Consider the following 17,650-nt stretch of genomic DNA (forward strand, 5'->3'; position numbering starts at 1 on the left):
TGAAAACCAGGACTCCTGGTATGGAAGAAGGGAGATGCAGATAAGAGACATCATATAAAAGCTTTGTAGTTCTGAATCTTAACTGTAAGCATCAAAATGATCTATTTTATTTTTTATTTTTTTAGTTCTGCCCACTGAAAGACCTAAAAACAACGACCAACCCAGGAGCAATGAGCACCCCTAGCATCGAGACTGTGGTACTGAAATACCACTTACCACTGAAAGGAACCAGGCTCCATGGAGAACTGACCGATTCCACATTGGGATAGGAAATACCCAAGATGAGCCTGGAATATTGTGACAAACTAGAAATCAAGGGAGTAGAGTTGTGTCAAAAGAACTTAAGGCCAATTTAAAGAGGCTCCAAATGGCGAAAGATGGGACAATTTGCGCATCAGTAAAGATAACAAATGCAATGGACTGGATCATATTAAATATGTTCAAATTCATTAGTTCACAATGATTCTTTAAAAAAACAAAACAGCTAATTGGTTATCACTGGGGTACGCTTGTGAACCAACTCATTACCGTGAAAAGTGCGACACAAAGGAGAAGAAACAAGCCCTTATCCTGCCTATTCAATACAATCTATACTGTATATATACTGTTAAGAATTCAAAGAGTTGACATGGGAAAGTTTCTTCGTATTTCAGCTAATAATGAAGAAGTAATAACATCAGAATAACACCGTTTGCAACTCCTAATGAATTAATGGATTCACACATTATGGGCATTTGATGGAAGTAAATAACCCATCTATGATGTAACCTTGCCAAAAAAAACCACAAAAAAGCAAAACCTGATCAAGTCTTTATATGCAACTACCAATTAACTATGGATACAGGGGACATGCTATAAACACAGAAGAATATGTTAAACTACACCATGGAGACGTAATCAGTAAAAAGTAGACTGCGAGACAATTAAAAAGGCTAGTTTCTGGGCCGGCCCAGTGGCTTAGCAGTTAAGCGCATGTGCTCCGCTAACTGGCGGCCCGGGTTCGGATCCCGGACGCGCACCAACGCACCGCTTCTCCAGCTATGCTGAGGCTGCGTCCCACATACAGCAACTAGAAGAATGTGCAACTATGACATACAACTATCTACTGGGGCTTTGGGGAAAAAAAGGAGGAGGACTGGAAATAGATGTTAGCTCAGAGCTGGTCTTCCTCAGCAAAAAAAGAGGAGGATTAGCACGGATGTTAGCTCAAGGCTGATCTTCCTCACACACACAAAAAAGGCTAGTTTCTTCCATAAATAAGTTGCAAGAAAAAAAATCGAGGGAAATTAAAGCTTAACATTAAAAGGTATACCAGCAATTTCAATGTGCAGATCTTATTTGCATCCTGATTTAGATAAAATTATGACATTTATGAGACAATTCGAAATTTGAACAAAGGACTTTGATAACATTATGGAACTTTTTTTAAAAAAAGTATGATAATGGCACTATAATATGTCAAGAATACATATTAAAACATTTATGGAGAAAGTGTCTGAGATTTACTTCAAAATAAAGGAATAGGGAAACAGATGGTGTATACATGAAACAAGATTTGCCATGGACTATTCTGTTTACTTCTATATGTGCTTGAAATTTCCATAGTAAGTTTTAAAAAGCAAACTTTGCATAGCCACACTTGGCTTGAAAATTTGCAAATCATGTAGAATGATTCACTTATTCAAGTCTCTTTTCTAACGACAGCCCCTCAGAGAGGCTTCCCTCCTTAAAATTTTCCATTCCCTTGTGTTTTGTTCTTTAAAGCACTTAATTAATCATAAGTTATTTATATATTGTTTCCCCCTATTAGACATATAGTAAGGTCTATTTTGTTCACTACTATATTATATTATATACAACTGGAATACTGCCTGGCACATAGCAGGCACTCAAAAAATATTTGTTTAGGGGCCGGCCTGATGGCACAAGCAGTTAAGTGCACAAACTCTACTTCAGCGGCACGGGGTTCACAGGTTCGGAACCCGGGTGCACACTGACGCACCGCTTGTCAAGCCATGCTGTGGCAGCGTCCCATATAAAGTAGAGGAAGATGGGCACAGATGTTAGCCCAGGGCCAATCTTCCTCAGCAAAAAAGAGGAGGATTGGCATCAAATGTTAGCTCAGGGCTGAACTTCCTAACAACAACAACAAAAATACACATTTGTTTAACCAATAATTTTTTTAAAGGTTAAGTATGTACTATGTATAGTGATGGATATTAACTAGAATACATTATTTCACAATATATACATATATTGAATCATTATGTTGTACACCTGAAACTAATATGTTATATATCAATTAAAAAAAAAAGCTTAACCAGCATACATTTTAATAAATGGCAGAGGCAGGATTAAAACTCAGATATTAAAACTCAGAGATTCATGTGAACGTAAGTTTTCAACTCAACTGAGTAAATACCAAGGAGTGCAATTGCTGGATTATAAGGTAAGAAAATGTTTACTTCTGTAAGAAAATGTCAAACTGTCTAGTTAAGTGGCTATACCATTTTGCATTCCCAACAGCAACGAAGGAGAGTTCTTGTTGCTCCCTATCCAGCAACTGGTACTGCCAGTGTTTGGGATTTAAGCCATTCTAATAGGTGTATACTGGTGTCTCACTGTTGTCTTAATTTGCAATTTCCTGATGATATACGATGAGAAGCATCTTTTCATATACTTAGCTGCCACCTATATATCTTCTCTGGTGAGGCATCTGTTCAGATCTTCTGCCCATTTTTTAATCAGGTTGTTTGTTTTCTTATTGTTGAGCGTTAAGGGTTTTTTGTGTAATTTTGGATATCAGTCCTTTAATCAGATATGTGTTTTGCAAAGATTTTCTCCCAGTTTGTGGCATGTCTTTTCATTCTCTTAACAGTGTCTTTCAAAGAGCAGAAGTTTTTAATTTTAATAAAGTCCAATGTATCAATTTTTTTCTTTCATATATTGTGCTTTTTTATCTAAAGTCACCACCAAACCCAAGGTCATCTAGATTTTTTTCCTATGTTATCTTCTAGGAATTTTAGTTTTCTGTTTTACATTTAGGTCTATGATCCATTTTGAGTTAATTTTGTGAAGGGTGTAAAGCCTGTGTCTAGATTCATTTTTTTGTACATAGATGTCCAGTTGTTCCGCACCATTTGTTGAAAAAACTATCCATTCTCTATTGAACTGCCTTTGCTCCTTTGTCAAAAATAAGCTGGTTATATTTGTTTGCCTCTATTTCTGGGCTCTCTATTCTATTCCATTGATCTGTCTGTCTATTCTTCCACCAAAAACCTGCACACAATGTTCAGAGCAGCTTTATTCATAATTGCCAAAACTTGGAAGCAACCAAGATGTCCGTCAATAGGTGAATGGATAAACAAACTGGTATATCTATACAACGGAATATTATTCAGCAATAAATAGAAATGAGCTATCAAGCTATGAAAAGACACGCAGGAACAGTAAATGCATATTGCTAAGTGAAAGAAATCAATCTGAAAAGGCTACACACTGAATTATTTCAACTATAAAACATTCTGGAAAAGGAAAGACTATGAAGACAGTAAAAAGATCAGTAGTTGCCAGGGATTCAGGGAGAAGGAGGGAGGGATGAATAAGCGGAGCGCAGGGGATTTTAGGGCAGTGAAACTTCTGTATGACACTGTAATTGTAGATACATGTCATTATACATTTGTTGAAAGCCAGTGAATGTACAACACAAGGAGTGAACCCTAATGTAAACTACAGACTTTAGTTAATAGTAATGTATCAATACTGGCTCATCAACTCTAACAAATACACCACACTAATACACGATATTAACAAGGGAAACAATGTATGAGTGAATATATGGAAACTGTCTATACCTCCTGCTCAATTTTTCTGTAAACCTAAAATTGCTCTAAAATATAAAGTTTATTAAAAAATATACTAAAGTAAAATAAACACCTCAGACATTCTTACTGCAAAAATGTTTTTTCCAACACAACATGCTGCCCAGGAGGTTACCTATGGGTAAAGCAAAAATTATGTTCCATATATGTATAACATATGTTCAAACACGGGGAAAAAAACCACTATATGTAACATGAGTAACCTACAGACAAAACGGTTCATAATTCTTAATTTTTGCAATGATTCTAATTCTAATCAATAAATTTTAATAGAAAAAAGAAGTGGAACTACGCCACACTCTGCATGCCCCTGTGTACTTGCCACACAGGGACCAGTCAGGTTCTCTGTCTGGTAAGCAACAGCCCTTCCATATCAGGCCAAGGAGCACAGAAGTCAATGCTGGTGCTTGACATTTACAGCCTTCTCACCTGCATGCTATATCACAGCTAGCCACACAAGCAGCCCATCTTTTCTAAACCCAGGTGGGAAAGATATCCAAGGACTAGGAAGACTCTTACCAAGTGGAGTGACTCGGGGCTGAACATCCTTCAGAACTTCATGTAGCCACTCCGTGAATCGAACATAATAAAGATCGGAGAAAATGTCATCAACCCGTCCATTTTCAAAAAGATACTAAAAGAAAAATAATCAATAAAAGTTGTCGGTAGTCTCCTGAGTAAGACTTTCAGGGGAAATAAACATTTTTCTACTAGTACCTTCATTCTCCCTACTCATATCCCCCTTAACAAACAACACATCAGGTCAAAATGTGACACTTCTACAGTACACTTCAGATCACATGACCCAACTCTCATAACACTCGAGTTGCGTCAATGGAACAAATTTTATGAATGCTATTTCACCAACGCAAAGCATTTTCTTGTGGTAGTAAAAAACATGATGCAGGCTCTCGTGCAAGCCTCTTATTACCTATAGTGTATAAGTTAAATAACTCATGTGAGTCTTCTGTTGGGGCTCAGTTCCCTTGTCTGTAAATGGAGATGACTGTGCCTGCCTTTCAGGAGTGGGGAGAGCATGGAATGAGACAGAGCATGTATAACAATTCACTTGGTGCCTGGAAATAAAGAGGAACAAACTGGGAGGCAGACTTTCCTCATGTCCAGGCAACAGGGTGAGTCCCAACCAGCAAGTTCTCTTCCATCATATTCTGGGCTTCTCCACAAGAGCATTCAAACACTAAGAAATCCACTTCTGCTTTCTTAAACTGCCAGTCTAAAACCAGTTTCTCTTAGATGTCCTGAAAATCTAACTACAATTGTATATTTTAGCTAGACTCCTTCAAATAATTGTGTTAATGCAGGGAACAATGAGAAGACAAGCTGCCTGTTAGCACTAGACTTTGTTTTGGGTAAATTACTTTTATGCAAACCATATGTTTACTTCAATGAAAAGAAAAGTGTTATATAAATGCTTTGTGATTTTAAAAAAAAAGCTCTAAGGTAATATACCAAATATTTCAACAGAAGTTTCTCTAGATGGTGGGATATAAATGAGGTTTATTTTCTTATTTTCTAAAGTGAACATGTAGATCTTCTGCAATAAAAACGCATTACATAGTTGAAGGAGAACAGCTCAAACATGTTCTGTTTCCTACCTTTTGAATACACAGGAAAATATAGTAGAGCACATCTGGGTCATAGGGTTCACCATCTCCATTTCGAGCTTCCCGTGTCATTAGACAAAGCCCATAATTCAACTCGGCCACAGCAGACGAGATGAGATCTTCCTGGAACCGTAGCAATTGGCGTCCTACAACACAAACTCCAAAGGTGAAAAGGGTTCCTGGCAACAGTCATCCCTTTACTAGTCACTCATATCCCTGGAAGGAGGGCTCAGAGCAGATACTGCCCATCAGGGTGCTGGGACAGAACTGGTCACTTGTATCTAAATCAAAACTGGCCTACTAAGGCAATAATCCTGTATGCCTTATTACACCAAGGGTTTCCTTCCCACAATCTTCTCCACCTCACATATCCCCAAAATTATTATTAGAGCAAAGACATGAAAGCAAAAAAACCAAAAATCCACCCTCTGTAATGTGAGGAAGTATATGAGCATAAATGCTAAAGACGAGCCTGAGCACACTCACTGATTCCTCTCTTCTCCCAGAAGCAGCTCTGCCTAGATCTGCCAGGTCCACTCAAGAAATCCATGTGTACAAAAGTGCCTGGTTTTCGGCAAATCCCACAAACCCTGCTCATTTGCAGTGGATCAGGCCTGCTTGTTGCTTATCTTGAATTTAGCATACTATTTCAGATGGTGCTCTCTAGTCCCCAGAGCCAAGCAACACCACTTTCCTGCCACTCTGTCCTCCTGTTGCTTCAGTACCACTGCATTTTAGACAGAGTCCACCCCCATCTCCCTCCCAAACACTTACTCCCAATGGGTGCCAGTCTGTTCTGAGCATCTTTCTCTAGCTCAGCATTCTTGGTCTGGGCCCAGTTTTTCCATACTTCAAGCCCTTCTTCTGGCTTCAGAGAATTTGGAAGCAGAAGTTCTGGGGAAGGCTGTGGCTGTGACTGTGGTTCAACTTCAGCAACCTGGACAGTTTGAGCCTATGAGACAGAAACCATCAAAACTTATCAATACTGTTTTGCACCAGGCCCTTCGGCAAAATTGCCAGAAAAATGTTACTTGTAGTTCTTTTAATAAAAAAAAAAAAAATCTCTTCTCCTTGGTATCCTACTTTCAAGAACCTTTGGAATTCTACTTCTTATCCCAGGGATGGCAAAGGCTAGTGCAGTGCTGCTCAGCCCTGGCTATACTTCTGAATCTCTGATTTAAAAACACCAATACTCTGGGGTCCACCCCAGAATCTCTTTTTAAAGAGGTATCAGTCTTTTTAAAACATTCCCACGTAAAAAGGCAATTCCTTTTTTTTTTTTTGTGAGGAAGATGGGCCCTGAGCTAACATCTGCCAATCCTCCTCATTTTTTTTGCTGAGGAAGACTGGCCCTGGGCTAACATCTATTCCCATCTTCCTCCACTTTATATGGGATACCCGCCACAGCCATGGCTTGCCAAGTGGTGCGTTGGTGCGCGCCCCGGGATCCGAACAGTGAACCCCGGGCTGCTGCGGCAGACGCGCGCACTTAAACCGCTTGCGCCACCGGGCCGGCCCCTAAAAAGGCAATTCTAATGTTTAGTCACTGCTCAGAACTACTGGCCAAAGCACTGTTCGTCAAACTATAACGTGCAAACAAATCACTTGGAGACTTTTAAAGTGAAGATTCTGATTCAAAACATTTCAGGTGGGACCTGAGACTGCATTTCTACACGTTCTCAAGTGAGGGGCTGGTCTGCAGACTATACTTTGAGTACCAAGTGTCCAGAGCAGTGACTGTTAAACTTGGTTGCACCTTAAAATCATCTGGGCTGATTTTTTTCTCTGCTGAGGAAGATTAGCCCTGAGCTAACCTCTGTGCCCATCTTCCTCCACTTTTTTATATCTGGGTCACTGCCACAGCATAGCTGTCAAGTGGTGTAGGTCTGCACCTGGAATCCGAACTCGTGAACCTGGGCCGACGAAGTAGAGCAGGCCAAACTTAACCACTACGCCATGGGGCTGGTCCCCTGGGCTGACTTTTAAAATACTCATGCCTGGGCCTTATCCCCAGAGATTCTGATTTAACTGGTCTAAGGAGGGAGCCTGTCATCAGTATTTTTAAAAACTCCCAGTGATTCTAATGTCCAGCCACGGTTGATAACCATCATTTAGACAAAGAAAAGTACAATAAGTCGTGTCCTCTCCCCAGCCATTGTAAGATGAAAGGATAAAACTTGAGGATCCGTATGGCTTCTCTAGCTACATATACAGTTCTATTTTTTTCATGTTCTTTCTCAATAATACTGCTCTGGCTCATAAGGACATTTTTCTGTTGACAGGAGGCCCTGCTCTAGCTTCCTGCCTCCAAAAGAAGAGTGGTCCCATCCTCAAGGGTCTGACAGCCAAGCCATGCTGACAAAGGAGCAGAGAATGCCTATGAGCCTCAATAACAACCCCCATTGGGCGGATAGACACCAATACACATACCAAGCACAGATTACTGGGTCTCACACACCGGTCTACATTCTGAACAAATTCACTTGAACAATTCTCCACGCCAGGGCCTACACAGAGGGCTGAGTAATGTCAAATCATCCAAACTGAAGGCTAAATAATTTATACAACACACAAATTTTTCTTATCAATAAATAAAAATAAAAACCACCCTACTAGCTTTGATAAGATACATTATTAAACAAAGAGATAAAGCAATACCAGTGCCCGGCCCTTAAATGTTTGTCAATCCCAGAGCTCCACTCTAGACACACTTCTCAGTTCAACTACCATTCTCCTTGGTAAGTCTCACCTACTTTCCCAGTTTGGATTTCCATGTTTGTGAAAATGATTGCTAATTATGCATCTCCAAGCTAGACCTCCCGTTAATATACCCAGAGGGTACTGTATATCTTCAACTGAACACTCACAGCCACCTCAAACTAATGTTTATGGAGAGAACTCATCACCTTCCTCATCCAGAACTATTTTCCTCCGAGTTCCCTCCCTACCTTGTTCAATAGCAATACCATTTACCCAAGCTGGAAACTAGGATTCTGACTAGATAAGTAAGTGGGGGCCCACAGCACGTGGGCCAGTGCTTCTCTACTGGCTTTTTTAGCCAGGTCTCCTTCACTGCGTGCCTCCACCTACTAAATGTAACCTTCCCAAGCATCTTGATAACCAAAATTCTTCAACATATGTCCAAACGTTTATCAGCGGAAAACTACTGATGTAAGTAGAGCCTTGTACACTGTGGTGTGGTGTAGTTTTTTTCTTATTTATAATGGAGCCCTTGGAGAGTTTTAAGCTGGGAAGTGACATAATCTTATATTCTAAGAAAATTATTCTTGCTGATCTATGGAGAACTGATTGGAGAACAAAAGTGGAAGCAGGTGCTGGTGGCCTAGACTAGGACGGTGGCAGTGGAGATAAATTTAAGAGATTCTGAGAAGTTTGGTGGTAGAACCAATGTGGCTTGTTGATGAACTGACTTTGAGGAGTAAGGGAAAGCAGACTCAAGGATGGCTCCTGGAGTTCTGGCTTAAACAAACGCGTGGCTGATGGTACCACTTTCTGATGGGCAAGTTTTTGATGGCGGTACAGGTGATGCTAATGAAGAGCTGAGATATCAACAATAAATCCAAGTAAATGAGAAGTAGGCTGCTGAATGTGTGGGAAGGGTTCCAAAGGGGAAATGCATGGTCTAGAGGTAAAGATCTGTGTGTCAGTGCAGCACAGGGAATTAAGACACAGGCTCCATGGGCCGGCCCCGTGGCTTAGCTGTTAAGTGCGCACGCTCCACCGCTGGTGGCCCGGGTTCGGATCCCGGGTGTGCACCGAGGCACCGCTTCTCCGGCCATGCTGAGGCCGAGTCCCACATACAACAACTAGAAGGATGTGCACCTATGATGTACAACTATCTACTGGGGCTTTGGGGGGGGGGGGGGGAAATAAATAAAATCTTTAAAAAAAAAAGACACAGGCTCCACAGCCAGCCTGTCCTGGGTTGAAGCCCAACTCTGCTACTTAGTAATGGTAGCTTTGGCCTTGTCGTTTAGTGTCTTTGTGCCTCAGTTTCTTCATTTGTAAAATGGAGATAGTAGCACATACCTCACAAAGTTGGTGTGAGTTAATATACATAACAGTGAGAACAGTGCCTGGCAGACAGTGTCAGTGATTATCCTCTTCACCAGCAGCCGTCATCTAGAGGATGTGGAAAACCATGGCAACAGATATCCCTTAGAGAGAAAAGAGGGCTAGTACTGAGGAAGATCAACATGTATGGTTCAGACAGAAGAGAAGGAGGCACTAGCAAAGTCTCCTGAGAAGGAAAAAGAATCAGTGGGGCAGGAGGAAAACCAGGAGTGTATAACACGGAAGCCAGAGGAGTTTCAAGAAGGCAGGTATGGTCTACTGTGTCATGTGTTGCTATAAGTCAGATAAGAACAGACGAGCCAGTTGGATCTGGCCACAGGCAGGTCACTGCCGACCTTGACAAGAGCAGACTCAGTCATGAGTTGAAGAGAAAACGGGTTCGCAAATGGAGTCAGCTTGTGCAGATAATGCTTTCGAGAACTCTGGGAATAAAGTAGAGTGGAGAAATGGGGCAACAGATGGAGGTGGATGTGAGGTTAAGGGAGGGAGCTTTCACCCTGAGTCTGATTTTAAAGACAGGTTTCACAAGGAGTATGCCAGATGAAGGCGCACAACACTTTGTCATCAGCTCTCCTTAGGGTTCAACTCACACCACAGCACAATTATCTTCCCCACGGGCTGTGAGTGCTCCAAGGGCACAGACTGCCTTATTCATCTGTTCCCTGGCACCTAGCACAGAGCCTGATGAGGGCAGAGGAATGTTTGTGGTGTAAATGGACAAACTCATCTTTCCCATATGATGGGTATTCTTCCTGATTTTTCTTTTTCTGGTAATAATACTTGACATAAGTCCCTTGAAGATTTTCCCAAAGGAGATACAGCCTCTGAAGAACACGGGCATACTAAAATGAACTCCAGAAAATATCTTCTCCTACTGAAGGGCCCAGATGTGCAAATTATAAACAGAGACCTAAGAGCACCAAAAGAGGCTCAACCTGCAAATTGGACCACCAGGCCCAGGAGAGCTGAGGGAAGGCCTGATGCGCTCCATCCCTGTGAGCAAAGGCTGAGCACAGAGCCCCATTACAAGTCTCCTGGCTGGTCTCTCCCATATGCAATGAATTCTACACACCTGTACATGATACTTCTTGTTACCACGACTCTTAGGATTCTGAAAAAATCTCCTACCACATATCAGATCAAGTTCAACTCTTCTCTTTGGGAAGATAACCTCTTTGCCCCCTGTACTAACGCCTCCCCCACAATCCCTCTCTCATGTTGCCAGAGGCCATGTCCCTTCCTTCTGTCCTCCATCCCTGGCTCTGTATTCATGCTGCTCCATTCTTCTATCAATCTAAGCTATAAACTAGAGATCAAATGCCACTTTTTCCACAAAGATGCCTCTCCTGACTTTTTAACCTAGCATAATTTCTAAATTCCCAGTTTGTCTTTGTGTGTGTAGCACACGTTACACTCGATTATGCTGCCTTATAAATAATTCAAAAAAATAGAAATCATATGTTCTTACTCCCACAACTAGACTATAAGTTAACTGAGGCTACGACTCTGTCGTGTTCTACTTCTAGGACTGACAGCCAGATATTTAAAAGGTCCTTAACAAAGCCACCTAATATACTGTTGCCTCTATGAAACCACTTGGTCAGCCTTTGCTTAATCAATCATTGATGGCCTGATTTTCTGAGTGTGGTCTCTGGTCTAACAGTGCCTCGTTTGTGCCAGCTCCCTCATATACATTCCCAGGAGGTCCTGTGCTTGGAGGCACGCTGCCTTCAGCAGTCCCATGAGACCAGAGGCCCTATATCCCCTCTAAAGGTCTGCTAGACAAGGGACCGGAAAGTTTACAGAGTCTTAAAAGGTGAATCTATCCACAACTCTATAATAGCCGTAAGAAGATTAACAATTAGAAAAGGTAAAAGAGCTAAGCAATTTTAAAGTTAAAATTTCAAGAGTTCTATTTTTGCAACTTTTCTGTAAATCTAAAATTATTTCAAAATAAAAAATTAAAAAAAAAATTTCAACATAGCTGCCACGACAGAAAACTCCATTAACCAAGGCTTATCCTGACTATTTTCTTTTGCAGAAGATTCACCCTAAGCTAACATCTGTTGTCAATCTTCCTCCTTTTGTTCTTCCTTTTTCCCCTACAAAGCCCCAGTACATAGCTGTGTATAGTCATAAGTTCTTCTGTTCTTCTATGTGAGCCACCACCACAGCATGGCTACTGACAGACAAGTGGTGTGGTTCCGCACTCGGGAACTGAACCTGGGCCGCTGAAGCAGAGTGCCCCAAATTTTAACCACTAGGCCATCAGGGCTGGCTCTTGACTATTTTTACGGAACATAAAAAGACCTTTGGGAAGCCCCACTGCATAGATGGCTTATTTGAGATTCACAAAGGTGGTCACTTTTAACAGGCCACTAGGAGTTATTTTAGATCTTCTAATTCACCTACACTGTCCACAGATGACAATTAAGAAAGAACAATTTCACAGCCTTCCCACTATGATGAGTTTACAGCCTGTGTGCTAAACTACAGGGGTTCTACTATATCCTTTCATTTATGATGCAGAAAGTAGCTCCTGCAACACAGATAACATTTGGGGTGTCCCATTAGTTTCTACCTAGAACTTTACTCTTCCTAAAAACAGATTTCAAAGAAGTACTCTAGGCATCTACCCTCAAAGCAGTTATTAGTTATTTCATTTACTTCCAGGTACCAGGATAGAACTCCTGCCTGTTGTATTGCTTCACCTGGTGTTTCTGTCTCCTCCACTGCTACCCCACCCAAAATACTAAATACTATACTACTGCAAGACCAACATCACTGCAGTAAACAAGCCAGAGGTGCCAGAGGTTGCCAGGCAAGTTCTGTGTTGCACTGGGCTCTAAGGGAGCAAGCTGCCCTGTAGGTAAGTCTGACTTACTGAACAAGTAACCTGGAGCTGCTGCTGCTGCTGCTGCTGCTGCGGTGGCGGCGTCTGTTCCTGGGGAGTTTGTTGTTGCGGCTGCTGCTGGGGGTCCCATATATGGACAGTCTGAGCTGTATTCTGGTATGTGCCTGCTACAGCCTGCACAGCCACTGGAATGTGGATGTTGCCATTCATGAACTGTGCTGGAAAGAGAGAGTTTGCAAGGGTCTGCACTACCTCTTCATGGGAGTTTTTCACTACAGACGTGGTGCCCACCATCTTCTCCTTGTCATCCTCCAGCTTTACAGCTGCCAGGGCTGTGGGTGAGCCACTGACGTGAACTGCGTTGTAGGCTTCCTGGGGAATGGCAATGTGAGTAATGCTCTGCTGTTGAGGGTCCCCCCGGGGCTGGGCGGAATAAACAGGGATGGTCCAGGTTTCTCCTGTAGGGCTAGTAATGGTCCCAGTGGCGCTGTACAGGTGGGCACTGTCTACTGTCAGTAAGTCTGGCCTCAAGGACACGTAACTCTGCTGCTGGCCCTGTGGAATGGCCAGCACGGTGGCCACCGGCTGCCCTGAGATAGCGTAGGACACAGTGATGGGCATGTCCACTTTGCGTTTCTTCACTGGCTGGAGGACACTGGCTGTGCCAACCCGCCGCTCCCCTTCCCGGGGTGAGCCCTGCTGGGACGGTGGTGGGGAAAGGGCACCCACAGTCTGGATTTGGATCTGCTGACCCCCAGCAAGAGACTGGCCAGCTACCAGCTGAGCCTGGATCTGCTGATGTGGGATGTGCTCCTCTGGGATCTCTGCAGCCTGGATCTGCTGGGCCGCCTGCACGTGCTGCACCTGGATCTGGGCCGCCTGCAGCTGCGAGGGGCTAGGGCTCTGCAGAGATGGAGTCTGGATGGAGGGGGCTGCCGACTGTGGTGCTTGGCCTTGGATCTGCACCTGGACCTGGATGGGCTGCTCAGCAGGCTGGTGAACGGTGAGCTGCGGGGAGAGCTGCTGAGCCGAGACCTGCTGCGGAGACTGTTGCACCTGCACCTGCACCTGCAGCAACAAGATTCACCAGTGAGTGAGCTAGGCAACATTGAGAATCCAGCCCCAAAGGGAAGAAGAGATCTCAGGCAGAGGCCCTGAGTAATATGAGGAGGAGGGCTGCCATACCCCAGGCTTCTGAGGCGGCCACAATCACCAAAGGCATATGGAAAATTCTCGAGCATTACACTGCATTAAGAGCAACACATACCAACCCGAGAGCAAGCAAGACTACCAACTGGGGTATATGAAGGAAATATCAGAACTTTTGCTCATTTTTTAACTCTTCTTTTAAAATGTGACCCCTTTTGTTTTTGCATATTGGTATAGTAGTACAAGTATGTAATTTCTAAATATATATTTTAGGTGTATGTCCAAAAAATAGTTTATCCATGGATGAGAGATGAAAAGTGTAGGGACCACTGTTTTAAAATGTCAGAAAGATAAGTACATTCAATAGGCATTCAACTCCCAACCCAGGATCAAAACTACTCCCACCACAGACAACTAGTGAAAAACACAGTAGAGACAAAACTCTTGAAATGTCTTTTGGAGATATCTCTAACTCTGCTGCTCAAATGTAGGCACTGTTGAATGATTCTTTAGAGTGCATATTTAAGATACCTTTGTTTTAATAGAAAAGTCATTAAAAAAAAACAAACAAAAGATTCCTGATAATTTAATCTAAGGAAGGTTATTATATCCTGGACCATACATTTCTGAGAGTAATGCAGTTCATGTCTTATTGCTGTTACTTCAGCACACAAAGCAGCATGAAAGCTGCTATGCATAATATGTAATTAAGAACAACACTTTTCCATCACACTCGCATATCTAAATTACTCTGAACACAAGCAGGCTTTAGGAAGATGAAAAACAAGAAGGCAGATGAGAGATTATATCTATCTGATAACAGGAGACATGTAACAAAAGATAATCAATGATGGTGCTGGGACAACTTGCAATCCATATAAAAAGAATGAAGTTGGACCTCTTCCTCATATCATACACAAAAACTGGGATAGGATCTGAGTAGACATTTCTCCAAAGAAGATAGGCAAATGGCCAATAAGCCCATGAAAAGTTGCTCAACATCATTAGCTATCAGGGAAATGCAAATCAAAATGACAATGAGATACCACTTCAAACCCACTAGGATGGCCATAATAAAAAAAAGGTAAGTGTTGGCAAGGATGTGAAGAAATCAGAATCCTCATACACTGCTGGTGGGAATGTAAAATAGGTGTAGCCGCTTTGGAAAATAGTCTGGCAATTCATCAAAAGGTTATACATACCATATAACAAAGATATGAAAAACAAACCAAATGACCTAGCAAATCCACTCCTAAGTATATACCCAAGAGAAATGAAAACTATGTCCACACAAAAACCTGGACACTCCACAGAGTGAATGGCTTAATGGCTTTCTAGACATAGATGACGGGTGAGGAGTCAAGGCAATTTGGAGAACTTGGGGAAAATATCAGTGAGAGAATGATGGTGTAATTATAATTGAAAATTAACATCTTGTAACTATATGAACATGTTTCTGTTACTAATTTTAGTGGTTTCTTTATCTGGTGGTCTTGTTCTTCATTTAGCATCCAATTAATAAAGCTGCTATTGACAGGCAAACAAAAAAACAAAAACCTGGACACAAATGTTTATAGCAGCATTATTCATAATAGTCAAAAAGTGGAAAGCACCCAAATGTCCGCCAACTGATGAATGGATAAATAAAATGTGGTATTTCCATAAAAAGATTTAGCAATAAAAAGAAATGAAATTTTGATACGTGCTACAACATAGATGAACCTTGAAAACATTATGCTAAGTGAAGTCAGTCACAGAAGACTACATTTGTATGATTCCATGTATATAAATGTCTAACATAAGCAAATCTATAGAAATAGAAAGTAGATTAGTGGTTGTCTAGGAGCAAGGAATTGGGGAAAATATGAAGTACCTGCTAATGGTTACAGGGTTTCTTTTTTGCGGTGATGAAAATGTTCTAAAATTGATGCGGTAATGGTTGCACAACTTTGTGAATACACTAAAAACCACTGAATTGTACACTTTAAACAGGTGAATTATACGATATAAGAATTATATCTCAATAAGGCCATTAATAATTAAAAAAAAAGATAAGCAAAGAGATTGTGTAAAGAGCATAGGCCTTGAGATCACAGAATTAAACCTGAATTGGTGCTATACTTTCCTGGTTGTGAGTCCTCCAAGTTTCAGTTTCCTCTGGTATAATAAAAAGGAGGAGAATGCCTACCTCCCTACAGGGTTGTCATGAGCATAAAATAATATTTGTCACAGCAGATGCTCAAAAATCAGCTTTTTTTCCTTATAAGCAATATTTCTTTAAACCAGTGAGTCTCAAAATGTAGGTCCCAGGCGAACAGCATCATCATCCAGGCACTTGTTAGAAATACAAATTCTCAGGTCTCACCTCAGAACTACTGAATCAAAAACTCTGGGAGGTGGGGGCGGTGGCCCGGGGGCATAGCAGTTAAGTTTGCGTGCTCTGCTTCGGAGGCCTGGGGTTCGCTGGTTCAGATTCTGGGCGCGGACCTACTCACACCACTCATCAAGCCATGCTGAGGCAGCGTCCCACATAGACGAACTACAAGGACCTACAACTAGGATCTACAACTATGTACTGAGGCTTTGGAGAGGAAAAAAAAAAGAGGAAGATTGGCAACAGATGTTAGCTCAGGGCCAATCTTGCTCAAAAAACCCCACAAAAAAAACAAAAAACTCTGGGGAATGGGCCCAACAATCAGCATCCTAACAAGTCTTCCAGGTGACCAATGCACGCTCACATTTGAGAACCAGTGTTTTACACACAGAATGTAAAGGAAACTATGAAGCCAATTACTATAGAACAGTAGTTTTCAAGCGTTCTGGACTTAGGACCCTCTCCAAAAATTGTCGAGGACCCCAAAAAGCTTTTGTTTACGTGGGTATAGATATCAATATTTACTGTATTAGAAATTAAAACTAGGAAACAAACAAATATTAATTCATTTAAAAATACCACATAAACCCATCACATGTTAACATAAGATATTCTTATGAAAAATAACTTTATTTGCCAAAAGAAAAATTTATAATAAAGGTTGCATTGTTTTACATTTTTGCAAAGCTCTTTAATGGCTGACTTAATTGTAGATAGCTGGAATCTCATATCTGCTCCTGCATTCAATCTGCTGCGCACACATCACACATGGCCTCTGCAAAACTCCACTGTATACTCATGAGAGAATGAGAGTGAAAAAGGCAAATAACATCTTAGTATTATAATAAAAACAGCTTTAACCTTGAGTAACCCTGAAAGGGTACTGGGGACTACCAGTCCTTGAACTACCCTTTAACTACCACTCCTGTAGAGTTAAATACATAGTACATTTTATGACTATATTATTACTTGCTTAAAAACAAAATTTCAAAAATCTGGTTATTATCATTGAATCGTAGCTCATATGCTTCATGCTTTTACTGTCTCTTTTAGTTGATTTTTCCTAGAAACTATTTATCAACATTCAAGTTTCCAACAGGAACAACAGAAACAAGTTAGAAGAAATACTAAGGGATCAGAACTGGGGGCATCTACCTCTCCAGAATAAACAAGTACAAATAATCTGATGCCATTTTATATCCAAATTAGTGAGAATTTATAATTAGGGAAGTAATAATTAAGAGTTAAAGCACTTTCTGACATTTCCTTACCAATGTCAACATATTTTTTGTGTGTGTGTGTGTGTGAGGAAGATCAGCCCTGAGCTAACATCCATGCCAATCCTCCTCTTTTTGCTGAGGAAGACCGGCCCTGAGCTAACATCTATTGCCAATCCTCCTCCTTTTTATTATCACTTTTTCTCCCCAAAGCCCCAATAGATAGCTGTATGTCATAGTTGCACATCCTTCTAGTTGCTGTATGTGGGACGCTGCCTCAGCATGGCCAGAGAAGCGGTGCACTGGTGCGCGCCCGGGATCCGAACCCGGGCTGCCAGCAGCAGAGTGTGTGCACTTAACCACTAAGCCACGGGGCCAGCTCCCCAATGTCAACATATTAAATAAGAAATCAAGTATCATATGTTCATAACCTTTATTCATAAGTATCATAAGTC

At 41.5% G+C, this 17,650-nt stretch overlaps 1 protein-coding gene across 4 annotated transcripts in view; it reads right to left on the reverse strand.

The window, feature by feature from the left end:
- Positions 1–17,650, reverse strand: part of QRICH1 (glutamine rich 1) — a 45,159-nt gene that overhangs the window by 4,650 nt on the left and 22,859 nt on the right. For all 4 annotated transcript variants that reach the window (XM_058558082.1, XM_058558072.1, XM_058558098.1 and 1 more), the window contains 4 exons: positions 12,486–13,523; positions 6,281–6,458; positions 5,498–5,652; positions 4,401–4,515 (listed from right to left, as the gene is read on the reverse strand). In XM_058558082.1, coding sequence (XP_058414065.1) covers positions 4,401–4,515; positions 5,498–5,652; positions 6,281–6,458; positions 12,486–13,523 — 1,486 coding nt within the window. The remainder of the gene's footprint in view (positions 1–4,400; positions 4,516–5,497; positions 5,653–6,280; positions 6,459–12,485; positions 13,524–17,650) is intronic.

The sequence above is a fragment of the Diceros bicornis genome, chromosome 2, assembly GCF_020826845.1.
Source record: "Diceros bicornis minor isolate mBicDic1 chromosome 2, mDicBic1.mat.cur, whole genome shotgun sequence".
Classification (NCBI taxonomy): domain Eukaryota; kingdom Metazoa; phylum Chordata; class Mammalia; order Perissodactyla; family Rhinocerotidae; genus Diceros; species Diceros bicornis.